Source organism: Aplysia californica, unplaced genomic scaffold, assembly GCF_000002075.1.
Source record: "Aplysia californica isolate F4 #8 unplaced genomic scaffold, AplCal3.0 scaffold00143, whole genome shotgun sequence".
NCBI classification, from domain to species: domain Eukaryota; kingdom Metazoa; phylum Mollusca; class Gastropoda; order Aplysiida; family Aplysiidae; genus Aplysia; species Aplysia californica.
This window is the reverse complement of record NW_004797413.1, coordinates 901,076-928,126: the sequence shown is the minus strand read 5'-3', so window position 1 is coordinate 928,126 and position 27,051 is coordinate 901,076. Positions and strand designations below refer to the sequence as shown.

Here is a 27,051-nt window from a genome sequence, read left to right as displayed (position 1 = left end):
CTCTCTTTCTCTCCCTCTCTCTTTGATTTCTTTTACTGACATATATAGCAACAACGTGGGTGCAGACGTGAGCAAATTTCAAATTCTGGTTCACCCACTGCAACGGATACCTCACAATCGTATTCAGATATTTTAAACATTCTCCTTGTAATAACTCCTTACGTCAGGAGCTTCATTAAACTGGCCGTTTTCCTCCAGTATTTTTGCACAAAGTCCAGATGCGTGCATATCTGTGTATGGTCCCGTAACACCATGCCTTAGCGCAGGTAGGGCATACGGTCCCCTAGCGCCAAACACTATGGGGGCGTACGGTCCCCTAGCGCCAAGCGCTATTGGGGCGTACGGTCCCCTAACAATAGCCTTTATTTAATTTAGTTGTATTGAAATACATTGTTAAACCAACTGATTTTATGCCATGTGTTATCTTGAGACTCACAATTAGATCAAGATGAAAAGTGTAAATGGCGTGATGCCATTGTGGTTGGCAATCAAGGTTAACAGCTCTTTGCTTTCCAGAAGTCATACCCATCTATGGGCCACATCAGTTTCTTTCAAAGGAAACTGAGATCATTTTACCGATTGTGGGCCTGACCATGATTCTCCTTGGATTCTTGCCCTGATGAATATGAAAAGATCCCATACATTCGTCGAAGTTCTGACATTTTCTTACTCCCAAGCATCAGGACCTTAAGCAGAGACTACAGTACTGGCAGTCCTAACAAATCCCACTTAAAGTTTTTTTTTCTAAGTACCTGTCTATTTACATTCCTCTTTCCTATCAGGATTTTCCCCATCCATGGATTTGTCCAAGGTAAAGCAGGCAGCATTGCTGTCTGCTCTAGAGAGTGTCACCGATGCTGCCACGGAGATCATACGGAATGCCAGAAATGATGTTCAGAGTAAGTTGCCTTATTTTACTATGCAGTGTTAGCATGTACCCATATTATTGCTTTTCTAACAATTCAGAAATTTTAAGAGATGTTTTTTACTTAGTGGAAATACCATGAGGAGCTTGTTATAAAAGTCTGAATTTCCGAAATAATGAATAAGAATATGTCGGCAGGAAATTTCATATGAAAGATATATATAGATCTAGGCCTGAATAAATATTCAGCAAAATTGAAGTACAAATCATTTGTCCATGGCAGTACTTTACTTTTCTACAGCAATCACAAGATAAAATATCATTTCCCGAAATGTGTATTTAAGATTATTTTAGTGACTTAATATGGATTCATTGACTTTGGCAACGATCGCCTATCATTTATAATCAACACTTTGGGACTCTCTCTTTAGAGAGTTTATTGCCAGTGCTGCTTATATCGACTCAGTACATAATTACTGTAGGTCACAGGAGGTTATTAGGTACTCTGGTGTGGTTCAATCTTTCTTTCCTATCAAACATTCATGGTCCTTATCTCTCCGCCTTACTGTCCAGTAATACCACTAATTTTCGTCACTTATATGACCTATTTGTGTTGCAAGTGCTGTAAAACACTTACTTAATTTAGAAGTATATGACTCTGTACATGTCCTCATATTGTGTCACTCTCTAATCTGCAGGCAGCAGTGAAGACTTTGTGTCTCAGAAGATTGGTAAACTCTTCCGAATTGTGGGTCTGTACAAAAAAGCCTTTGAAAAGTAAGTCTTTCTAGAAATGTGTTTTCTCTTTTACTTCGATTTTCTCTGTAATAATTATTGGATAGTGAGGGGGGAGGGGGAGGGATGTTGCTCATTTGATAGAACTGGGAAGTTGACCTCAGCTTTATACATGTTTTGGCTCATCGTGTCGACAACACAATAATTATTTCTGTATATTGAAGTGTCAATTGATCATTTTGTAACTCCTTTGAAATGTTCTGTGAAGATGGAGGAAGCAATTGAGCCCATTATTATTATCAGTGAGGGAAAAAATATTGTTTTGTCTTTCCAGGGTTGAAGCAAAGTCCAAAGATGAATTTGAGAGGAAAGCGAGTCGCCACTTCAGGTATGTACAGAACTAGAGTCATGCCAGTTTTGTCCAATCACGCCTCCCTTCCAAAGTGAAAAAAGAAAAATTAAAGATACCTTCTGCTTACACTTACAATGGCATGCATGTACAAAATATTTCACAAATAACGAGATTTCACATTTATTTATTTTTATTTTTTCTCTTGGACACACCCCAAGATCTTTAATCTCGAAGCTCTGTCACTGACTTTATTTCAGTACTGTTAGATGCGAAGCACTGATGTAATAAGCGATCTTCTTCTCCCACATGAACACACCGGTGGTTGTTGATGTAAAAATGTAAACAGTTCCTTGTCTGGTAACCTCACTTTGCAAGATGCGAATATGGCCAAAGTTATTCTTCGTGTTGTTAGGCTGTTCTTCTGTTGAGACCAGTAGCAAGTTCGTTTCTTTAGTAACTTATCTTCTTTTTGTCATTGTAATGAAAGCTCTGATTTTTTCTTATATATGTTTGTTAATTGTTTTTGAGGGGGAATCTCTTTCTGGATAGGTATTTCGTTTCATCTTTATGGGTATTTTTTTCTTGCCTTTTATGATATAAGAATAGAGTAGAGTATGAATTTCAGTGACGAAAGGTCAATGTTGTCTGTTTGTGTGTTTTTGATACTTTAAAAGTTAGTGGCTGGTGTGTCTTTAAAGTTTCAGCCATCATTGTATAAAACCATGAAGCATCCATACCAGAGAAATCCAATAGGGAAACATGGTGGTTTAAAGAATTTTTTTTTAGCAGACTTCCCCTTTTGTACCGCAATAGTAAGTAATTTTTGTTGCTGAATTCTATTTTTCCTACTAATATTGATTATTATGCTGTGATGTTTTTCCCTGTTCTAACACAAGTCTTCCTTTTACAGAGATGGAAAAATGAGAGAAGCGTTTGATGAGCTTCTTGATGTTGAGGTAATTTTTTTTGTTTTGTTTTTTGTTTTTCACCATTTTTATTTTTTTATCTCAATTTTTTTTTACTGTACGCGTGTTGATCTATGATACTGGAAGAGAGAAGGTTGTTAACTTGTTAGGTTTCATCCTCATCAAATGTTATTGCAGTCAAATAGGCTTTTGTTTGCTTGAGGGCTACTTGCCACATTATTGGCTTCAGTTTTTATATTTATCAGACTTAATTTTTCCTGTGAATTTCTGTGCGTTCAACGGATATTAAGTCAGAATGCTCTTGTCATTGCTCCTGTTACCAAAAGTTGACAGAGATAAAAAAAATGTTTTCCTAAATGTTCTTCCCGAAATGTTGACTATGTTCATTAAGTGCTGGTATTCTACTTCACAGCGAGAGTGGGATGACTTTCTCATGGGAGTGGACAAAGGTCTTGCTTCAACAGGGGGCCCTGCGTTACGCGAGGGAGATGTGGGTCCCATCTCAGACAGCCTGGTCAATGCTTGCACGGAGCTGCCTACAACATTTGAGGATTTCTTGATGGATCAGCAGTTTCTCGTGCTTGTGCTGCTGAGACACTTTGCCTGATTGCCCTGACGAGACCATGTGCGTGCAATTGTTTCTAGACAGGTCAGTTAAGTTTTCTGTTTTTTGTGTACGTGCCAGGTTTTTATCTTTTTTTTGGAGTAAGTTGTAGCCTATGCAGTTGAGTAAGCCTGATTCCCCATTTAGACTTCTCTGTTGACATCCACCCCTTGGCGCTCATATGACCGTATGCAGTTGCCAGCGCCGTAAAACCTTACTAAAACAAACAAAAGTAGAACTTGTGTCTAAGGCAACCACCCATTGTCGAAGAGAAAAGTGGTCATCGTAGACAGGTGGTCTTCTTGGATCATCATCATCCAGTGCCAAATCTGCGACAGACATCGGCAATCATGGTTCTCCATTCCTTCCTTTACTCGGATGCTCTCAAAAAAGCTACATTTACCTGATCTTTCCCTGTTACCCATTTGTTTAGGTTCCCTAAGTATGTTGTTCTGGGCCTACCCCTGCCTTGCTTGCCCTCAGTTTTGCCAGTGAGAGCTAGATGTTCAAGACCCTTATGTCTATTTATGTGTCCCAAAAACTGCATTTGTCGTTTCCTGATTGTTTTTAACATTGAGCGTCCCACGTGGGCTTCATCAAGCACTACCTCATTTGATTTCTTTTCCTTCTTGGATAGTGACAATATAATGTAAAAAACACATGAGGCAGGAATGGGAAGTGGTTGTATGTACAGGTCAGGGACAGGTGGTTATTAACTCTTTATCTGAGAGGGGGGTAAACCTACAACGCCGGGGCCCTTATTTGGTACTAAATCTAAAAATGACACAAAACATCACTAATTGGGTCATTAAATCAAAACAAGTCGACCTATTTTGATAGTTCTCTCAGCCTTGTCAGCGGCTCGTCGGCACGGCGGTTCCGACCGGTTCCAACCGTGTGCTGCTGGGAGCGGCTTGCGGGAGATTAGAAGTTAAAGCAGGTTCAACTGTATGTTTCCCTGTTCCAAGTCTATGTTTGACTTTCTGTTTGCTAACAGGTTTAGTTTTTCTTTTCATGTATATAATATCTTTTTAAAAAAAGCATAGATTTCCCAATGTTATGGCAGTTGTCAGGAGACCAAATCTTTGCTCTGTCTAGTGATCAATAGGTACAAGAGAAATTCCTTTTCTGTCTTAGCTGTGGCTGTTTTGGCGATGTTTTCATTCTATAATAACCAGACCTTTTCTACAGAAGAACTTTGTGTTCTCAGTTTTTTTATCAGGCCTTTCTTACAGTAGGAAACTGTGGAGTTCATTCTTTTTTTTTGTTCATACAGGCAGAAATCTCAGAAGCCGGAGGCAGAATTTTGATGGTGTCTTTTGGAGAGCGTCATGGAGCTCTGAAATGGCTGGAAGAAACGCAGTGTCCGTATGACATGGTTTTGGATGGCAAGAGGACGGTAAGTTGGCTGTTTATGGAGAAAATGAATGTCACCACTCTTATGACCATTTTTATTCTTGGAAAAGAACTAGATGATAGATTGATTTTTCCTGAGAAAGAAGGGGAAAGGGATGGGGGGAAGGGTTGGGAAGGTAGAATGCATTATCATAGGCTGTAAAATAAAGATACTAGATATATAGAACATTAGAAATGTGTGAAAATTAGGAACAAACTTCCCAAAATACTGAGTCCGGAAGCTCAGCGCACCCTCCAGACTCCACAGAAATGTGGTCAGTTTTTTCTTTTCTTCTATTTTATGATTTAACGGACAGCTACATATTTTATTGTACTTGTTTTTGTGGTGCTTTAATAAAGATAAGGATCATAAATCTCACTTGTCAGAGCATTTCTACTAAGAAGGTGCTTAAGTTAATTAAGTTAATGTGCTTACAGTATAATGGTTAGAAAAGCATTTCTGAAAGCAGAGAAAGATAAAATGTAAAGCTCCAATTGCTTAAATGTTTTTTAATTTAGTTTTTCTTGTATGTCCTCAGATATATCAAGCATTCGGTTTAAGTAGATCTGTTTATAAAGTAAGTACTCAAATAAGCTAAGTCTTTATTCACCAGATTCAAGGAATGATGTCTTTGTTACATCTTTTAAATCAGATAAGTTGAGTCTGCTCTTATGACCACCTGCCTAAGACCTGTACAAATAACTGCTTCCCACTTTCCCATCTGTGTTTTTTTCTGTATTATGATGGCACAGTGCAAGCCGTCTACCAGTCTTAGGCAACTACTTTTTGCCTCAACAATGGGTGGCCATCTTGAAAAAATTCAACTATGTATATATTCCCATCACTTTTTTAAAAATGACTGTCATCTGCATGCACTTGTTCCCAGTCCCACCTCTCATCCCCCCCCCCCTCCCCCAAGACAAAACTAGCCAAGCAAGATAATTTTTGTTGTGTAAATGACAACAGTTTTAACTATGGACAGGTCTACACACTGAGAGGTTCACAGATTTACCTCAGCCATCAACACTGCGACAGTGTTACTGTATATATGTTGAAATGTGGACACTGCTCTTCAAAATTCTTTCTCTAAATTAGAAACAAAAATCCTAAAGTTTTTTATGACATGGAAAATACATAAATTGGAACTCCTCCTCCCCCTTCTCTCTCTGAATTTAGTTTCTTGGGATCTACAATTTCTCACATGGTGGTCTATGATCTATGATCTCTTGTTCTCTCACATGATCTCTGATCAACAGTTCTCACTTGGTCTTTGATTGGTAGTTTCTAACGGTCTCTGATCTCTCGCCCCCTCAGGTGTGGAGCATTGCATGCATGGTCTACTACGCTGAACAACTTGTGGCTGGTCGGGAACTGCCCAAACCCTTTGAAAATGTTCATGATGATCCCCAGCAGGTAAGCTTACACCTAAGTATGGTCATCATCATCATATTGCCTTTCTCACCCTGCATCAAGTTAACTCATTCGCTACGTATTATTTTCGGCTTGTGGACGAATTTTTTTCGGGAGGGCGAAATGAGATGATGACTAGTGCGCAGTTCACAGGTCTTGGGGGTCATAAATTCAAATAAATATCAACATATTATATACCAACATTTTTAGTATGGTTTGTAGAATACATCTGCATTATTTATTTGTGTATTTTTCAACTTTGGTTCCTGTAAGAGGCGATTATGCAACACAATTGTGATTGGCTGCGGATAAAATTTGAAAACAAAAAATTTATAATCTCAGATGAAACTCAAAAAATATGTTTGCACCTAGTCAAATGATACATCAAAATAACCATAACTGTATATAGAACAGGAAAATATTGAAAAATGAGCAGTTATTTACATACATTCCATAATATTTGTACATTTGGATCATAACCTCCGATATTGAAAAAAAAATAATTTTTAAAATAATTTTGAAAAAAGGATCCTAAGCAGAAAAAAACACTTGTATCTTATATGGAATTATCCAGAATTGTATTTGGAATAAACCTATACATGTCTAGGGTGGTACTTTTTGAGTAAATTCACAAAAAATAGTGATTTTGGGGAGAAAAAATATTTTGACTATTTAGATCTAGGCCTAGATCTAGCATTCAAAAATATTGATTTCTCAATTACAGTGCACTGGCAATTTGAGTCCAGTAGTATCAATATTATAAAGAAGAGTCCTACATTTCTTTAGTGGGCAAAATAATGATACATTTTGTTGTGTAAAAGTACTAAGACTGGTGTCTGGGCTATAATTTGGGCTTCGCGATAAAACAATGTCGCATAAACTTCGAAATCGTGTTTCAAAACTGAATCAAAACTTCCGATTTTCGATGGAAACGCTTGACCCGGAAGTCAACTTTATATTGTGACCTTTATTTTAACATGGATATGTGGATTGGAATAGAAACCAAGCTCAAATTGAACGTCGGTTCTCGAGCCGCCGGGGGCGGCTTAGCATACTGACGGCACTCTAGCCGTGCCGCCCCCCACGGCTCGGCGTAGCGAATGAGTTAAATGCCACGGACAAACACTTTCCACCTTTCTCTCTCTTAGGCTAGCCTCTTGATGTTATTCCATGTCTTCCTACTTTTTTGTACATCAATTTCTGTAATTCTTCTCCATGTTCCACACGGTTTTCCCCTTGATCTTTTAGGTACCGTATGGTATTAGTCTAAATTGTTGAAGACAGCCTCCAACTGTGGAGGAGAAAAGTGTTTGGTTGTCTTAGACAGATGAACATCTTGGACAGTGTTCTTATAATTAAAAAAAAAATCAATTTGGAAAGTGGTTATTTGTAGATGATTGTCTTGGACAAGTGGTTGTTACAGCAAGTTGGACTTTGTATTGTTGAGCTCAACACCTGTAAGGCCTCATAATGTTTCCATCGGTGATATGACAAAACAGAGGAAGTGAACAACACACTTCTCTCAAAACAATCCGATTATGCCAGGGGCTTTTTTGCTATATTATTACTGTCGCCTACGGTGTCCAGTGGGAGAAAGAGATGACTTATTGCTCACGCCGATTGGCGTCCGGTGTGGGGGGCAAAGTGTTAATATTTAACCAGATTGGCCAGTCTACTCCAGTCATTCTGGAATTCAGTCACTGGTTTTTGGGTTGTTTTTTTTACATCTATTTGAAATATTTGTTGTAACTAGTGGTTTATTATAGTTTATATCATGACAGAGAATTTACAACAAAAGAGGCTCTGGCATATAAAACTATTTTTAGCTTTTCCTGTCAAGTATCTCATTTTTACCTGCCATTATCATGTACCACAGCTGTTATGCCTTTTCACTTTCAGATGGGTGGAGACTTTGTCCTAGACCGCCAGGGTGTGATCAAACTGTCATACCCGAGCAAAACCTCGTCTGATCGCCCATCGGTGGATCAACTACTGGCGGCCATGACAGTCAATGACCCAGATTCTCTTCCTTCCACAAGCAAAGTTCAAACACAAGACAAGTAGTGTCTTAGTATCTGATTTTCTGTGTGTGTGTTTTATGTGTTTGTGCATGGGAAAATTTGACTGTAACGATGATGAAGCTGTAAGTGGAGATGAATTGACAGATTTCGATCTTGTTTCAGAAAAAACAGATGTCATTCTTCAACATATATCTTTAAAATGTTTCTTCGATCCATTCATAAAAAGAGCATGCTTACTTGTACAGCCAATATCCTTCACAACGTTGAGTGCTCTATTTATTTTTTTTTTCAATACCAAGGAACAGTGAAGTCCACTGAAACCAAAAATGGGGAGACTGCCTGATTTTCTTTGAATTAGCCAGATTTTTCATTGTCACTCTCGTAGTTCACTGTCTTTCTACGAATGTACCCTAACCCTATCCGTATGCCCTGGGGTCGTTTTGTACCCCGTCTTCACATTTTAGAATACTTCTACTACTTTTAGTACGAAGATCTCTTTGAAACTTTAAGTGTTTTTCAAAAAATCATTTTGACAGACTGCTATGCAGAGTGTATGGATCGGATTAACGAGTAAATATCCTCTTTGGAAAGTGGTGGCACAGAGCTCCCCACGTCTTATGGATGCAATAGTAAAACACGACGTATGGATAGGGTTAATATTTATTTTCCCATAATAGATCCAAATGTGGACTCTTTCCATTTTCAAAAATGAGAAAAATAAATGCATTACATTTTTTAAAATTAGGCAACCTTCCTTTTGCCTACTTACTAGTCAAATATTGTTACTTTCAAATTTCCCCTGACTTTTCTGTCCTGTTTATGATAGAAGCAGATGAAATCAAGTTCCGATGTCTGCTTCTGGATGTGCCTATAGGAGAGAAATGTCCAAACACAGAAAGATCTCACTTGCCTGGATGATGATTCTCACTCTAGAGATTTTCTATCCAGGTTTTATTCCTTTATTTTGGTTGGTCGACTTTTTTTCTTTTATTCTTTTCAACAATGCCATGTTGTCTACCGTACCATACCAGCATCCGTGGGGTAATGGTGAGGCATTTTCCTGTTTTTACATGCTGAAGATGTGAGTTTGATTCCCATGTGAGGAGTTTTTATCGAATATCTCCATATATATATTATGTCTTTCGGGATGCTAAATTGCTCCAAGCCCGGGTTGGCCATGAATTATCCTGATGGGGGTGTAAAACTTCTACAATTTTTACATTTCTGTCTCTCTGTATAACTTTTATCATAGGGAATGCCATGATGTATATATGAGTGCATATGTGAGCATAAATGCTTAAGTGCATATGTGTACGAGGGCTTAACCAAGCTTTTAAGCTGTTTTTTGAATAGATGTGTTGGTAAGTATACATACATTATATCTTCTATTCTGTTTCCTACTTTGTACATGAAAAATTCCCTATCTCATAAATTTCATTTGTCTCAGGGGAACAATACTTTACAACGACTAATGAATGTGACCAAGGCCCTTGCTCAACTCAATCTGTGCGTAGATCTGTGACTATGGGACATAACAATACTTACACGGAGCAAGGAACTGTGCCAGTTTTTCTTGCCAAGAAAAAAAGAAAGGTCTTTGAAATTGTGGGAACATTGTTGATGAAAATAGGACTCACTTTCAAGACATTTAACTGTTTCATTAATATACACCAGTACATCAGACTTTGCTTTCAGCAATTCTGACTTCAGGTGAGAAAGCAAAGTACAAAAAGAGTTAAAGAGGGGCTAAAATTTGTTTCTCTCTTTTTGAATTCCATAATACAAGACAAATTGTTTTGGTTTCATAAAAGTAAAATATAAAAATCACACTTTTTACCATCTTCGTCATATTTCACTATTCATCCCGGTGAATTGTTTTATTTTATCACCCAGTTCATGGGTATTCAAGTACCGTAGGTTTTCCTGCAAGAGTGGTTTATTATAAGAAAGATAATAAAAATGATAATGTCTAAAACGCATAGCCTGTGTTTGTCATTTGTGTTAGTGGAATATTTTCCCAAACACTGATTAAATTTGTTTGCAGGAAATGTTATTTTTGTCTTAGGCTCCATGGAACTATTACCACTATTGGATTGTCACAGCAAAGCGTAAACAAAAATGAACTATAGAATTTTTCTAAAAATAGCCATCCTTTCCTCAAAATGATAGACTGGGTCCCAACAAAGACTGAGTAGATCTCAGAGAGTGCACATCCATACTACAAGTCTAGCACTTTGCTCAATTAGTTACTTTTGTAAACTAAAAATAATTCTCTTCTTCTTCTTCTTGATCGCATCACACTTGAAGACCAGTATCTATCACATTGTACTGGGCCGTCCTGCTCAGTTCCTCTGTTGGCCCATACAGGTTCTCCTGTGAGATGGCCACTTGTCAAGTCTTATGGATCTATGTGTTGATAGAGTAAATCAGTTTCAAATTTTTCTCCATACACAAAAAAATATACTCACGTCTAGTCATTACAACCATAAATCCTTTAATTTACGTGGCCACTTTTTCAACCCCAACTTCCTTATGTCACAGTCTCCGAGTGCCTGGCGGAATAAAGTTTAATTGTTTTCGGGTTTTTTCCTTGTTTTTATGCAGTGGGTAAACAAACTATATATGTCTTAAACGGACTAATGTCAGCGCAAGCAATTCACAACAAAATGTTTGGCGCTCAAATGACCTTACGCAGTTGCTCTACTAAAACTAAACAACAAAATGAGAAATCAAACACAGTATGTCAAATCCAAGTCATTTATAGAGAAATACCAAGAGATAAAGAACTCAAAAACACAAGGTCTATATAGTACTGTACCCCCCGAGCACCTTCATTGAGCAATCACGATGAAGCCATTTTTGCAAACCATCCCTCACACTTCCAAACACACAAAGTTTACAAGTTACACAAAGTGTTCGCTTCGTAGCAGAAGTTATACGAGAAAAGTTACAAGAGAATCACAACAAAGTTCAAATTAAAACATTTCCAAACCTACACATCATTCTATTTCTAGCAGTCGCTATCACGGAGCATGAGTGTGCTATCTTATAAACTGCACCAAACGCTTTAAAATGAAAACACAGATGACTCGCATTTTCTTTGTGATCAAATGGTGAACTTTGCAACAGCGAGGAGATTCACATTTTTTGGGACACCTCTGAAGCCAAAGAATTTCAGACAAAAGCAACTGAAAAAATTGTATAAGTAATGTACAGTCTTTGGTTGAACCAAACACACAACACCCTGTTCATGATTCAGGCACACACACACACACACACACAGAGCTGAGACTCAAGATGTTTCCAACATGGCAGAAGATCATCAGGAAACTAACACAAACACAAACAGATGGAGTCTATGACACTTACACAATAAATCATACGTGATATGTGTCATTCTGAAAAACAGTGCCAGCTTTCTATCTCCCCGCCCCCACCCCACTTTTCCTCACCCACAAACACAATCCACATTACCCTGAACTGTCCTCTTATCGGAGATTTAAAACAATCGTGGTATTAACTTGAGTCCTTTACTCGAGCACTAAATTTATGCATACGGACCATGAGTTTATGTAACCCCAAATAAACTTCAACAAAATACTGTTTTGATATGATTATTGAGAAAAGGGAACTCTCATTTGGAACATTTATGTATAGCTATGCAGAAAAATCTTCAAGTAACCTTGCTCAGTCGTATGTCGCACATTGTGAGTAGCTTTAGTTGGAGTATTTTGTGACTTACACTTGTAAAGTGAACATACAATTCCACTCATAGCTGTTTAGAAAATCATCAAGGTTATATAAATATATCTATTCTTTTTCCCTTTCCATCCCTCTCTCTCTCTCCCCTTCTCCTTCTCTCCTCCTCCTCCCTCTCTATCTCTCTCACCAAATCTCAATTAATACAGTCTGAGTCAGATCAGTCAATAAAAATAGAAGACTGAGCGCAGAATTTGAAAAAAAGCGACAAACCATCCAAATCGTCACATGATGATGAAGAATGCATTTAAGTCGGTAGTAAAGAAAAACTTTCATTATTGGTCAACAGTGCTAGGATATGTCTAAACCAGATCTCAACCACACAAACTAAATATAACAATTTCAATCAGTACACAAATCAATCAGTCAAAAGATTCTGCTACACTCAACCTGTGAACAACACAACCAACTCTCCTTCCTCGCTCCTCCTTTTACACCAGGGGTATCAAATTCGCAGCCTGTGGGCCAATTGAAGTCTACAGGACGATATTTTGGGGGCCCTACTTTTAATTTTAAAGTTAAATATGGATTATATTGGTGCAGCCTGCTCATTGTTTTCCCACACCCATCTTTTTGTCAATGAAGGGAGTTCAGCGGACAAAAGACATCGACTAGAGAGCAGTGATGAAATCCATACATTCCATCATTAAAGCTTTGATAAAACAATTCATGCATACATTCCATTTGATTTACACATGAGCACCTTTGAGATTCATGGAGAACGCAAAAAATATATATGTATATATATTTGCACAAATCAAAGACCACAAAAAATGTAAACAATACATTCCACTATAACTGTACACACTCTCCAAGAGAATACAATGACCACACATCTCCAAGAGAATACAATGACCACACATCTCCAAGAGAATACAATGACCACACATCTCCAAAACTCCACAAGTGAATACAGTAGCCTTGTTCTAATCTTCTACTCGATATAAGATTTAACATATGAATACCATGCTTTTATTATGAATTTATTATGTACACGACTTGCGTAAGAGAGAATGAAAGAATAAAAAGCCATTAGAATAGAAGTAAACTATGTTAAAAGATACAGGACTTTTTTCCTGAGAATATTCCCAATAAAAGATTATGATTTTGAAGACAATTTATTCTAGAGCAATCTTATATTATGAACAACTTATTACTCAGTATCATTCTAAAAAGAGTGTAAAAAAAACCCAGTCTGGAATTTGATGTAAGCTCCAACTGCCATTCATATCCTCTCCTCCTCCCCCCCCCCCCCAAAAAAAAATCCCAAAATGAGAATGAAATTAAACTGAAGACGCAAAAATGAAATCAAGAATAAAAACAGCAACCAAAAATTACAATACCAATCTCTGAAAAAGATTTTGTACATTTTAATGTCGCGCTCATATTCACTTGTTGTAAAGAAGCTATTGCTGCGTACATGTGTAAAAAATTTCTTCAGGGCATCGCTGTCATCTAAAAACCCAAAAACATTTTAACAGTCAAAAGCATCAAGTGCTCTTTCTGGAACACAGAGAGAAAAGACAAAAAAAAGACAACAATAACTGAGCATGCAAACAGCTACATGCAAACTATGATTATCAATATATGTGAGGCAGCGTGGAGGAATCAGGCTCTCGTCAAAATAATCAAAATGAAGAGACTTGCATTTTTCCGCAGGTTTGTGAATTTTTATGGAATTTTTGTTTTTTGGCTCAACACCTTTCGTGCCCATTAAAAAAACTCATTTCTGTGTGAATTTTTTCTGAAAAACGTTGATTAAAGGTACAAAAAATTTAAATTTTCAGTTCCCACGGACTCTTAAGCTAGGAAATAATTAATCTTTGGCGGCCATTTTCTCTCTAATTTTACCTCTGACAACAGGTGACCCCCACCTCCTTCATTCGCAATATCTCAACTTTTATTCTAGATAAATGGATATTTTTTTCATCCAAATAGAGACAAGTGAACAAGCTTTAAGATGATACCAATTGCTCTACATGCCCCAAAATTGACGAGAGCCTGATTCCACCACGCTGCCTCACATATAATCGAATAATAGAGAGGGATAAAGGTCTGATGATAATATTCCACACGTTCAAATAGCAAAACACGTTGTACGGTACTCTGTTGTTATCAAAGAAAATATGACTGTAAATGTAGCTGTTGTCGAAAAAAAAAAAAGAGGAAAATAATCCAGATTTTTTAAACTCACACTTTCTTAAAAATAAAACAGAGTCACACAAAGTCACTCATTTCTTAAACTAAAACCATGGCAATGTTATATATATATATATATATATATATTCATTGTTTGTCAGACCCTGTATTGCTGGATGAAATGATGACATTTATCACATCAAACCAGCACAACCACTAAACAATATATTACAAAAGAACGAGAATTCATGAAGACATGATTAGAACTGGCTTAAAATACAATAAAACCCTCAATAACAGTAGAGAGAGATCGAGCACTTTGAAACCACTTGGTCGCACAGCGAAGCTGTAGAAAGGGACACAATTCTGAGTATTCTAGAAAGAGAAAAAATTGTTTCTCTACATTTTCCCTCTTGAAATAATTCTTAGCTTTTTTCCCCCTGCTTTACTAAGTATGCACATTAATTGTGACAATCAATCAAACCAATATTGTAGCCAGGGGACAACCCATTCCAAATGAAAGCCACAGAACCTATGAACTTAATTAGCATGGACTAAATGTTTTATGAAAAATGAGTTCGGATGACTTTGTACACTGACAAGAACCCCCCCCCCCTCCAGACCTTTAAACCCAATACCAACAAATAACATCCAACACATGTCAAACCATTTACTTTTATACACTAGAAGACCAACTGGACCTTGCTAACTCTATCAAGAGAAGTAAGTGGGACTCAAGAACATATCTAACCCTCATAGTAGAACATAACAGATCATTCGCCACAGCTTTGGCAAAAAAAAAACTCCCACAAAACTTCCCCCAAGAAGCAATCGGGATCGCCGCGAAAGAACCTCTTATGTCCTCCTCATGGGCTTGAAACGATTGCCGGGGTCAGGCAAGAAGTAACGGTCCCAGACGTCGTGGTGCTGCGAGACTCGACCCCACGGCTTGAACTTCCCGTTCCAGTGCAACAGTTTGGCCTTGGCCACAAACTTCTTGCTGTAGCTGGTGCCGGATGTCCAGCCTATGGGAAGGGATGGAAACAAAGCAAAACGTGACGATGGAGATTATACACAAATTGGTCGCTTTCAAGGACAAGCGGGCTAACCCAGATTTCGGGGATGTCCAGAAATCTTGACCTACACCAAATGTGGGCATTGCCCTACCTATAGGAGAAGTTTGGTTTCATTGTTGGTGTGTATATTTGTTTGGTTATAAAGAAAAGTCGACTTGTCTTTTAAAGAAACTGAACAAGGGGCAAAAACTGTACCTTCGATTTTCTCAAAACAGCATTTTTCGGGATAGCCCCCTTGTGCTCGAAAGCGACCAATTGGCGCGAAAAAAGATAAGACAAGACAAACACATTACAAAACCGAAATAAGAAAAGAATCGACATGACAAAAGACAAGATGAGACAAAACACTCAACTTGGCATAAGAAAAAACAAGAAGACACAAAATATGATGATGGAAATAACAACACAAAATTTGACGCAAGAAAAGACAAAGTGAGACGAAATTAATTGTACTCTTTTAGTTTAGTTTTAGTAAAGGTTTTACGGCACTCGCAACTGCATAAGGTCATATGAGCGCCAGAAGATTAGAGGTTTTACAAGAGAGTAACAAACATAAAAAAGAAGAAGGGGATATAACGACGATAGATGTTTGACAGGAAAGAAGAAGCAAACCACACCAGAGCACCCGCCAACCACCCACTTTGTACTCTTTAAAACGGATGCTTTGTAGACACCCGAAAAGACACCCAAAGAATCTACCAAGAGTGCATGCTCATACGACCTTATGTAGATGTGAGCGCCAAAAGAATCTTACTAAACTAAAACTAAAACAAAAGGGTAAAACAAACCCATCTCAAGACAAGTTGTTACATTTCTGCTTATGGCGAACTTATTCTTATATATTGAGCTGCCTTTATGTTTGTTACTCTCATGTAACACCTTTAATCTTTATGTTTGTTACTCTCATGTAAAACCTCCAATCTTTATGTTTGTTACTCTCATGTAACACCTTTAATCTTTATGTTTGTTACTCTCATGTAACACCTCCAATCTTTATGTTTTTTACTCTCATGTAACACCTCCAATCTTTATGTTTTTTACTCTCATGTAACATCTCCAATCTTTGTTTGTTACTCTCTTGTAGCACCTCTAATCTTCTGGCGCCTGATATGACCTTATGCAGTTTCGAGCGCCGTAAAACCTCTACTAAAAAAATGAGCTGCCTTACCCAGATAGCGCACGTGCCACATGGGGTCAATGGCGGAGAACTTGTTGTAGAAAACAATCATCATGGGAGGCTGGGACCCTCCACCCCCTCTCTCGTTGCCGTACACCTCTTCCCTGGGGAGAGAGAATAACAGAAATATACTTCCACCTGTGTGTGTGTGCGTGCGTGTGTGTGTGTGTGTGTGTGTGAGTGTGTGTTAAAGGCACAAAGTGAGTCCATCACAGTATAAATGTGTACGCGTCATAATGATAGTCAGTACTCATCACGTCACGAGAGCACACCACAACAACAGTCACTCCACATCACCACAACATCTTACAGTCACTACAGATCACAAAAATATCTTTAATCAAATGTTTGCTTAGAAATTGTTCAGATTTTAATTCAGTCCAGATCTTTGTTTATACCTTTGCTCAGAACTTTGTTATTTCTTTGTTTCTGTCTTCGTTCATATCTTTGTAATGCATCTTTGTTTCAATCTTTGTTTCTACCTTTACTCAGAACTTTGTTCTGTATCTTAGTTTCTATTTTTTTTCTCAGAATGTTGTTATATCTTTGTTTCTATCTTTGCTCAGATCTTTGTTTATATATCTCAGTTTCCATCCTTCTACCAATCTCTGTCCTTACTTAGTGTTGAGCTCCATCCAGTACTCTAGCTGTGCCGTGATGTTGAGCTTGTCCCACTCCCTCAGGTCCGTCACAAACACACCCGTGTTGAACGAACACGCCGTCGCCTTCATCTTCATCTCCTTGATGTGGGGATTCTTGAAGTCCAGATACTCTGCATACACATTCTGTGCAAACAAGAGCAGACATGAGAAAAATTGTAATTGAACGTATTTGACACCCCCATCAACAAAATTAAGGTAATTTAACCCTTTGAACTCTGACCTCCTGTGGCTACTGTACCCCTCTGCCTGAGCTCCTGAGCGATTCACACTTTTGTAAGTCTCACATTTATATAATCGTCAGAATCATATTCATATCCCACTAAGGGTAGTCCTTGTCTTTACTAGCATTTAATTCAGAAAGTTAATTTAAAAAATCAGTAATGCCCTATGATGTAAACACTGTGTGTAGCGGTGGCCAGGGCTCAAAAGGTTAAGAGGCAGGTTGCTTTAACTATGCCTGTCAGGACTAAGCTGGGCCGAGAGATATACAATGTCCCAGCAGACGGACAGAGATACTCGACCAAAAAAAAACCCAACCTCAGGGCTTTTAACTCTTTAAGCCCTGAGGTTTTTCCCCCGTTTCCCGAAGTTTTTTTCTACAGTCACCTGCACCTAGTGCACTATGTCTCATTATAACCCCAAAAGCTTGCCTCTAAACTTCTAGATAGCGAAAACAAAGTCTTAGTCATTACAAAAAAAACTTGGTTCGGGAATAGTTCTGAAAAATAAGCAAAAGCTAGCACTAAATAAAACGAAACAGTTGTCACTAGTACTGGACCGTCCCAGCATCCGATGGGGAACAGGGTTATTACCACCAGACGCTCCCAGCATCCGATGGTGTTCAAAGAGTTCAAAAGGAAGCAACTGAGAAATGGTGATTTTTACAGATGATTGTGTTGAACAGGTGGCCCCACTATAGCAGGTACAGCTGTATTAGAAGAAGAGGGGGAAATAGGTTGTTTAAAGGCAAAACTCCGAAATCTGGTCATGGAATGATGTAGGAGGAGGCCAAAGAGGAGGAGGAGGAGGAGGAGGACGAGGAGGATGAGGAGGATAAGGAGGAGGAGGAGGAGACTGAGGAGGAGGAGGAGGAGGCCAAAGAAGAGGAGGAGGAGGAGGAGAAGGAGAAGGCGTAGGAGGGGTAGAAGGAAGAGGCAAAAGAGGAGGAGGAGGAGGAGGAGGAGGAGAAGAAGTAGAAAGCGTAGGAGAAGGAGGAGAAGGAGAAGTGGAAGGATGAGGCGAGTTCCACAAGACTACAAGCACTCACAGTGAGTCGACTGAGGCGTTTGTTGACCCCGATACAATCCTCGGAGAAAGCCGCTATGTGGCCTTTCTTGAAGGGCGTGTTGTACAGCTCTCTGATGTCTCCTGGTAGAGAGAGAGAGAGAGAAAAAGAAAAGGAATAGATTTTTTACCATATTATGTGCATCATACAAGAATCAAGCTGAAACTTTATTTTATCCCTTTACTCTACCCAACTTCTTACATAAATTCTAATTTAGAATTTCTTTTTAATGTAGGTGTTTTTACACACACATTAATGCTATTTATAGACTGTCCCCGTGGTTTTATGCACCCCGCATAATTTAGCAAAATGTGATCGTTTTTTTTGCATAATTTCTTAATATTTTCCTTTATCATTCTTTTTAAAATTAACAGAATCGCATAATTTCACATTTTTGGGCCCAGTTTGCATAATTTCATAATTTTTTTTGCATAAAACGAAGGGGACAGATATAAGAATCAAGCCAAAACTTTACTCTACCCCTTTATTCTACCCAACTTCTTACATAAATTCTAATTTAGAATTTCTTTTTAAAGTAGGTGTTTTTACACACACATTAATGCTATTTGGACTGTCCCCGTGGTTTTATGCACCCCGCATAATTTAGCAAAATGTGATCGTTTTTTTTGCATAATTTCTTTTTATTTTCCTTTATCATTCCCTGTTAAAATTAACAGAATCGCATAATTTCACATTTTTGGGTTCAGTTTGCATAATTTCATAATTATTTTTGTATAAAACTACGGGGACAGTTTAGATCATTAAAGAAGCGGGCTTCAATCCTGACTCTCATGGCCAACCCAGGCTGAGAGAGATACAACAATGCCCCAACAGAAAGATTGAGGTACTCGGATCTGCTGTGTGCCACAGCCGACGCCTAACCGCTACACCACAGATCAACACTCTAGTTTTATAAATAAACTGTAGCTTTATTCATAAGCAGTGGCTCTTTTTATAAACTCTAGTCTTATCCACAAACGGTATCTATAAACTGTAATTTTCTTTATAAACTGCAGCTTAAAACTCTAGTTTTATCCACAAACTATAGCTCTCTTTATAAAGTCAAAAACTGCAGCTATATTTTAAACTTGTTTTTATCTTTCAACGTTACCTTTATTTATAAACTATACTTTAATTTTAAAATATACCATTTTTTTCTGCTAGCTACAAAATTTATAAATTGAAGCAAAGGAAAATAACAAAAATATCATGACATGTTTGCTTAGTTTTTAGTTTTAGTAAGAGTTTTACGGCACTTGCAGCACAATAAGGTCATATAAGTGCTGAAGATTAGAGGTGTTACAAGAGAGTAACAAACACAAAAAAGAAGTAGGGGAGATAAGGACGAAAGAAGGAGCAAACCACACCAGAGCAACCGCCAACCACCCACTGACATGTTTGCGTACCTTGAACAATGCAGTCGTCGTCAAGAAAAATTATCCTCTCTTTCAGTTTGGGAAACAGTCGAGGCAGATAATAACGCGCATAGTTCAGCTGAAATAAGACAATACAGGAGATATTTAGTTCAGCTGAAATAAGACATTACATAATAAGAGATAGTTTAGCTGAAATAAGACATTACAAGAGAAGGATCAGCTGAAATAAGACATTAAATAACAGGAGATAGTTTAGCTGAAACAAGACATTACATAACAGGAGATAGTTTAGCTGAAATAAGACATTACATAACAGGAGATAGTTTAGCTGAAATAAGACATTGCATAACAGGAGATAGTTTAGCTGAAATAAGACATTACATAATAGGAGATAGTTCAGCTGAAATAAGACATTACATAACAGGAGATAGTTTAGCTGAAATAAGACATAACAGGAGATATTTAGTTCAGCCGAAATAAGACATAACAGGAGGAAGTTTTAATTTTTTACTTACATACCATTTCTTAAAAAGAGCAAATATTAATGAAATTTTTCGCCAACTTATCACCAAAAAAACACCAAAAAAACCCAGCAGACTTCTTTTGCTAAATTGAGGTTGTCCAGAATGAAGTCTAGAATTTCTTCATATATGGAAAGTAGAGGAAACTTGAACTATTTTTCTTTCCATTAGAATTATCTCCCTGTCTCCAGCTGTAACTATCCATGTCACACAAATTTGATAAAAATACTGCAAAAAAATATACATTTTTCGAAAAACAACAATAATTGTGAAAATTCACTATACGAATCCATCCTCATGTTTTCAAAGGCAATTTACCAGGAGTTTAGAGACTTTCTCAATATGTCCATGCTATTTTTAGACCAAAAACTGGTTGATCTTCAAAAATCAGCCAAACATAAAATTTGCATAGCCTGACCCAAAATCTGCAAAATCAAGGGTCGCTCCTCCCCTTAAATGTTCAAAATGTGGCAAACTCTTCTCTGCTAGAATAGATCTAATTGGTCATAGCAGAAACCACATGTCATCTTAGTCCTCATCTTTTCTATTTCATTTCAGGAATTTTCTTCTCTACAGATGCATTGATCATTAATGTGGCGTCGGTGGCCTAGCGGATAGGCTCTCGGACTCGCCACCGTAAGGTTGAGGGTTCGAATCCCGTCAGGGGCCCGACATTGTGTCCTTGGGAAAGGCACTTTACACAAATTTTCCTCACTTCACCCAGGTGGGAATGGGTACCCGGCTATAAACAGCGAAAGATCTTGTCAGTTTGTTAGCGTTTGAGCGCTTAATCAGCTGCTTGCACTGTATGCTTCCCGGGAAGCTGAGAATGTTTCCGAGTGTTCTATGGTCTGCTGGGGTAATAATATAGTGTAAAGCGCATAGAGCTTGCTGTTGAGCAGGGATATGCACTATACAAATGCTATTTATTATCATTATTATTTATTATTATTAGACATTGATGGACAAACTATTATTAATTAATATTACTGCAGCAACTCATACTTTATTTTTACTGGAAATTTTTTTTGGGAATAAAAGGAAAGCAAAAAGAGAGACATTTTTTTAATCCACTCACAGGACTGCCGAGTTCTTTCCTTCCGCCTCGGAGGAGAATTTTCCCCTCCACCCACTGGGGTGGGAAAGCTTTCAGCTCAAAACTCGCATTCTTCAACTTGGATGTCATGAGCCAAATGCTGAAAGATCAAAGACAAAACTTATAATCACAGCATGCATCAATGGTGTTTTTTGACGGTCCAGTTATCGAAAAAGTAAGTTCTCTTTAAAAAATTATAACTTTTTTTATCATCGTTTTATCATGGCAATAAACACTTTACGAAAACATTTCAAAGTACTAATCTTAGGTTTCTCAAAGAGAATCAAAAGTTATCTCTAAAAACATTTTAACTTCTAAGTAGATGGCCAGGCACTCGTCGAGAATTTTGAAATGAAAAAATGTCTTGGAGAGTCCACATTAATGTGCAAGGCCCAATAATACCCCTAAAACAAACACCACGCATTGCAGGTAACAGAAATATCACAGTTGCTCATGATAAAAGAATAACTCCGCTTTTGCTGGGAAGCCGTCAATGCTATTATAAAATTCAAATTTAATGAAGCCAAAAAGTTCACAGTTACAGTCAACTCTGCTGAAATAGCCACCTGTCCGAGATGATCACCGGTACAAAAACCACTTCCAACTTCCCTGTGGTGTTTTTTCTATATTCTTGACCTGTTCACCTGTCTACGACAACCACTATTCTCCTGACAATTGGTGGCTGTCTTGGGTAATTTCGACTATATTCAATAGTAAATCAGAGAAGAAACTTTTCAACTTAAAAGATCAATAATTAGTTTAAAAAGGCAGAGGTTAAGGACACTGTGTCTCTCTCCTTTCATACCTCAAATGGTCCATGCTTTCTTCGTCTACAACCAAGTGGAACTTGACACGCGACTTTGTGTTGGAGACAATACTGTTCATCAATGCCACCATGCCACCTGAAAGATTTTTCTAGACTAGTGACATTTCAAGAAGCAATCAGCATTAAAAGAAGCTTTTCATTTTACAGAAGAGATTTCTGTGATCATTATGTTGTCAAATATAATGTATTTCAGTGACAAAATCGTGAAATATCAAGCCATTTTTCTAAAATAAAAAATTGCGCATCTAGCATTACACCGTCTAAATGGCCTAGTATATTTCTTATACAGCAACAATTCAATTGAACATTGTCTGACATAGCCCATTGCATGGGTATGAGGTAAAATTGAAAGTGGAAGAAATTCTCATCGGTTAGCACTTTTATAGAGGCCTTGGAACTTTAACCATAAAACCATCGGCATTAAAGGAACAGAATTTCATAACTTGTAGGTTAAAAGAGAACAAACAAATAGCTGTTATTTTTCTCGATCTTTTATGTATTTTGGCTGTGGAGCCCACAGTTTGGGTTGTTTGCAGCCCAAAGAATTAGGATTCAAAGTGTATAGCCAATATTTTGAAGATGTGTTCATTTTTAGTCCAAATATAAGAATAATGATTCAATCATTTTATTTGGAATCAAAACTTACCAACAGTATTCTTATCCGAAGTGATGCACACATGAATGACTTCCTTTGAATTTGCCGATGCATTTTTGTATCTCAGAGACGAAAGTAAATCAACTTTGTCTGTGAAAAGACAAACAGCATGTAGACAAAGGCATGACACATGTTATAAATTATCTATAGTCTCAATACTTTCATCAGTAAAAATTTGAAAAGCACAACATATTATACACAGCTAGTTATGTAACACTTATTGTCCAACAAAATCAGCGATGAGCACAGAAAAGACAATCATTGTTCACGCTTCAAGTCGTCAAGGAAAGGCAAAAACCTTTCACTGTTTTATAATATAAATAATGGAGTTATAATTCGATAAATGTGAAAACTCCACTAAATCTTACTATGTTCCCTCAGCTCATCTATCAACATTCATAAAAACCAATGGTACCTCTGGCCAGAACACCCATCCCAAGAAGACCTCAGTTTCTTAAAAGAAAAAAACTGATCAGGTATTTCCTACACAGTGGAAATTTAACGGACCATGCTGCAATTACCATTCACATGTTAAAATCTTGGTGACACCTTCCTTTAAAAAATGAAGACTAGAAAGACTCAGAATGGGAACAACACAAAAATTATGTTTCTTTCCAGCCACCATATCCTGGTCACAAAACTTTTGTCATTATTATGTTCACTATGTGACTTGGCAGTAGTAAGCACAATTTTTCTGTTAAGACAACAATGATTACAAGCTTATACCTGATCTTGGCGTAGACTTTGTGCTATGCTGCAAAAAGTCGGGCAAATTGTCAGGAAGCCAAATGTAGCACAGCGTACCGATCCAGACGAAAGCGAGCAAGAAGCCCACTGAGGAGGAGAATATGGCAAAAATCAAGAATATGGAAAATAGAAATATAACATACTAATGACATGTGCAATATACATATATATGCAACAAGAATAGATATCTCAGTCTAGCAAGCCTAGTGAAATCAGCAGGAGGATGCAAAAATATTTTCAGTAGTCCTATGTATGAATTTCACCATTGCGTAACAAAGAAAATACACTTGCATTTAAAGAAAAAAAAACTTGGGCCCAGAAAAATTTGTTCGCAATGCATGTTTTTCTGTGTGTGTGCAGACTATATAATATGAATATCAAAATATTCATAAGTCTAAACAAAATAATATTGCACTCTAAAGGTTGCACTACAGTCCAGATAAAGAACATTGTTCAGCATTGATGTCAACTTGAAATAAAGGACCAAATTTTCAAGATAAACATCCCTAAATCACAGAAAGCTAAGGTAACTGTTGAGAACAAAGATTGTAATTCACTCCATGCTAGTATGGGCAGATATCTTCACAGCTAATTTATAGGTTTACCATGCACCACTGGGGAAAAATTTGTATCAGGCACAACCAACAAAAACCTAACAGACCCTTTAAAGACTTTAAATTTTAAAACAAAGAGAGATCAAAGATTAGTGATGGGTCTCATTCTCAGGTACCAAAGAGATTTCAACTTAAAAACACAGTAACTAGTCTGGATTTTTTGGAAAAACTAAAATAAAAATAGTCATTCAGAGAAAACTATTTAATAATGATGGAGTTAGTACAAGAACAAGCCTGTGAACAAGAAACTTACCTACGGTAATAACAACAATGGTATTAGCATAAACGCTGCTAAACAACAAACCTACCTTTACGAGTGGAAAGTATTCCCATTTCAAAGATCATTCAGTGTTGATACAGGCAGGTCCCCTATAGATTCTCAAAGTTCAGAAGATTTATCCTGCAAAATGTCCGAAAGGGGGAGTTATGAAGAGGAAACTGTTACAAAGTATGTACAACAATAATGGATTCTCTGTTACACTAAAAAAAACAACCCTGCCAATTCACTATCTATTAAAAGAATTTTTTTTGGTGCTTTTTAATATAATAATAATAATAATAAATATAGCATTTGTATAGCGCATATCCCCGCTTTACAGCAGGCTCTCTGCGCTTTGTGCACTATAACAACTGACAAGGGCACTACTTGGATATGGTGGTCCCGACTTTTGCAACTGAAATATCGATACTGATTTAAATAGTCGGTATCAATGTTTGGTGTTTTTTCGGTAGTTCCCACCCCCCCTTATTTGAGCCTAGATCTACAACGAGATCTATACGTTCGATGCGCGGTGAGCTATCACACCTAACTACTGACTACTGCAAAACATCAAATTATGGTAAAATTCAGGGGGGCATGCCCCCCTGAAACCCCCCCCCATCTTATTGGGTCAGGGGGCTGAGCCCCCTGAAACCCCCCTACTCTTGGGGCCAAAACCCGCGAATAACAATTGCGGGGTGGGAACTACTGAAAAAGCGCCCAATGTTTTATGTTTTATCAGCAGCCTAGATCTAAATCTAGATAATCTAGATCTAAATCTAGCCTACAAAATGAGCAGTAAAATTTCACTTGTTTTTCATAAGGCAAGGGGGGTTGCCCCCCTGTCTTAAAAACAAAACAAAACATGGGGTGTTTCAGGGGGGCATGCCCCTCTGAATTTGACCACGATATGATGTTTTGCAATTAAGTTTGAAAGGCTATCTCTCCGGCACGCAAATCAAAAAGTAATTGTTTAGAGTTTAGACTAGACTTAGAACCAGAAGTAATCGTCGTTGGGGTCAAAACTAGATTCTAGATTTACTCTGGGTTATCTGTTACAAAAGTCGGGACCTAGATTCTAGATCTAGAAATCTAGACATCAACTCAGTCAACTCATTATCTTTAACTTTTCATTACATTATTACATTTTAATTAACAGGACAAACCGACTTCCGACTTCCGACAGTGACAGCAAGTAAATTTATTTGCTGCGGTTGTACCTATGCATGTGTGAGTGTTTTGTTCATTAGGACTGGAATGATTTAGTCCCTCCAGAACTCTTTCAACAGCTTAAACGCAACATACATGTAGAGCACGGTCTTCTATATATTCACACAACGTCTTACCAGTGCAAAGAGCCCTTCCACGTATCAAGGGAAAACAGAAACCAAGGGGGCTGACATCTTGAAATATCCCGGATGTAATCAGCATTTTCTATTTCGTCAGAAAGAAGAGCTTTCTGCTTGCGTAGACAAAAATTCCGCTTCGCTCGGTTTATTCTGCATTGTAATTCTTGTACACCGAACAGAGGGAAAATTAGCCTCTTTTTGTTCAGAATGTAGTTTGGCGTATCCACATAATATTTCGTATTTATTTTAAATATTTGACTAGGCCTACCTTTTCTTGAGTATTTTGCCCTTCTAATTTTGACTAGTAATGTTTCCCACAGTGAATTAGTATCTTTCTCCTAGATAAACAGGATATGCACTTCAGTGAAATTCTCAAACTTCTCCAAGGGCACTAAAATTAGGATTAAAGGAAAGAGCTTGACTTTCTGATTTCAGAGATTTTTAAATTTTTGTGTTATCTTTGCTAGTTCAGAAGCAGCGACCATTTTTGAGAATCAATTTTTGCCCTGATGGCCAAATTTTTGCTCTGCATTTTGTGCCACCAAACTTCCAAATTTTGCTTCAAAACGTCAAAAAATCCTTAATAATAGTTGTATCGTAATCATTGGGGTATCATTTTGTTTGTTGTTTTACGTAGAATCAATAATATAAAGATAAAAGTCAAGTACATTAAGAGTAACATTCTATTTAACGTTTAATTACGTCATAAGTGTGACGTGATGAGTCCGATGCCTATTATCCAATTTTCAAAAGAAAAACATCACTCATTTTGTTTTAAAGAGTTCTTTAAAATTCTATTGGGGAAGAATAATTAAAATTGAAAGCAGTTTCAATATTCCATGTATAACTCAAGAAGGAGGTTTACGGGTGCTCTGTGGTGTGGTATTGTTCCTTTTTTCCTATTAACAATCAACCGTCCTCTGTCCTCGATCTTTTCTGAGTGTGTTACTCTCTTGTAACACCTCTAATCTTCGGCGCTCATATGACCAATTTGTGTTGCAAGTGCCGTTACACCTATGCTAAACCTAAACTAAAAAAGCATGAAACAGATTTGAAGAATATATAAAATTCAACGAGTATGTTGTAAAGCCGGAGATCGATACAAGAATCACCATAGAATATGATGATTAATGACAATGATAGTACATAACAAGATGGGCCACTCAGCCAAAAAAGTGTCCGCAGGAAGTATGCTCTTTGC

The 27,051-nt window shown here is 37.5% G+C and overlaps 3 protein-coding genes across 5 annotated transcripts in view; 2 read left to right on the top strand and 1 right to left on the bottom strand.

Moving 5' to 3' along the window:
• LOC101856259 overlaps positions 1–8,675 on the top strand; it is an 11,568-nt gene extending 2,893 nt beyond the window's left edge. For all 3 annotated transcript variants that reach the window (XM_035969395.1, XM_005096964.3, XM_013081729.2), the window contains exons 2-10: positions 783–899; positions 1,564–1,642; positions 1,935–1,988; positions 2,863–2,908; positions 3,291–3,527; positions 4,759–4,881; positions 5,417–5,455; positions 6,193–6,291; positions 8,188–8,675. In XM_035969395.1, the coding sequence (XP_035825288.1) occupies positions 797–899; positions 1,564–1,642; positions 1,935–1,988; positions 2,863–2,908; positions 3,291–3,485 (477 nt within the window). In that variant the 5' untranslated portion in view covers positions 783–796 and the 3' untranslated portion in view covers positions 3,486–3,527; positions 4,759–4,881; positions 5,417–5,455; positions 6,193–6,291; positions 8,188–8,675. The remainder of the gene's footprint in view (positions 1–782; positions 900–1,563; positions 1,643–1,934; positions 1,989–2,862; positions 2,909–3,290; positions 3,528–4,758; positions 4,882–5,416; positions 5,456–6,192; positions 6,292–8,187) is intronic.
• Positions 4,143–8,352, top strand: LOC118477121. Its single transcript, XM_035969388.1, has 4 exons — positions 4,143–4,166; positions 4,759–4,881; positions 6,193–6,291; positions 8,188–8,352. Exons 1-4 carry the CDS (start codon positions 4,143–4,145, stop codon positions 8,350–8,352), a joined length of 411 nt encoding a protein of 136 aa, XP_035825281.1.
• Positions 8,676–14,028: 5,353 nt separating the features above from the next.
• LOC101856018 (glycosyltransferase 8 domain-containing protein 1) lies at positions 14,029–25,940 on the bottom strand. The gene is made up of 11 exons (XM_005096963.3): positions 25,848–25,940; positions 24,551–24,642; positions 23,608–23,715; positions 22,873–22,971; positions 22,206–22,302; positions 21,383–21,500; positions 19,814–19,901; positions 18,390–18,490; positions 17,079–17,245; positions 16,452–16,564; positions 14,029–15,232 (listed from the first exon to the last, which is right to left on the bottom strand). The coding sequence occupies exons 2-11, from the start codon at positions 24,585–24,587 to the stop codon at positions 15,063–15,065; spliced, it is 1,098 nt and encodes a 365-aa protein (XP_005097020.1). The 5' UTR covers positions 24,588–24,642; positions 25,848–25,940; the 3' UTR covers positions 14,029–15,062.
• Between the last annotated feature and the right edge of the window lie 1,111 nt (positions 25,941–27,051).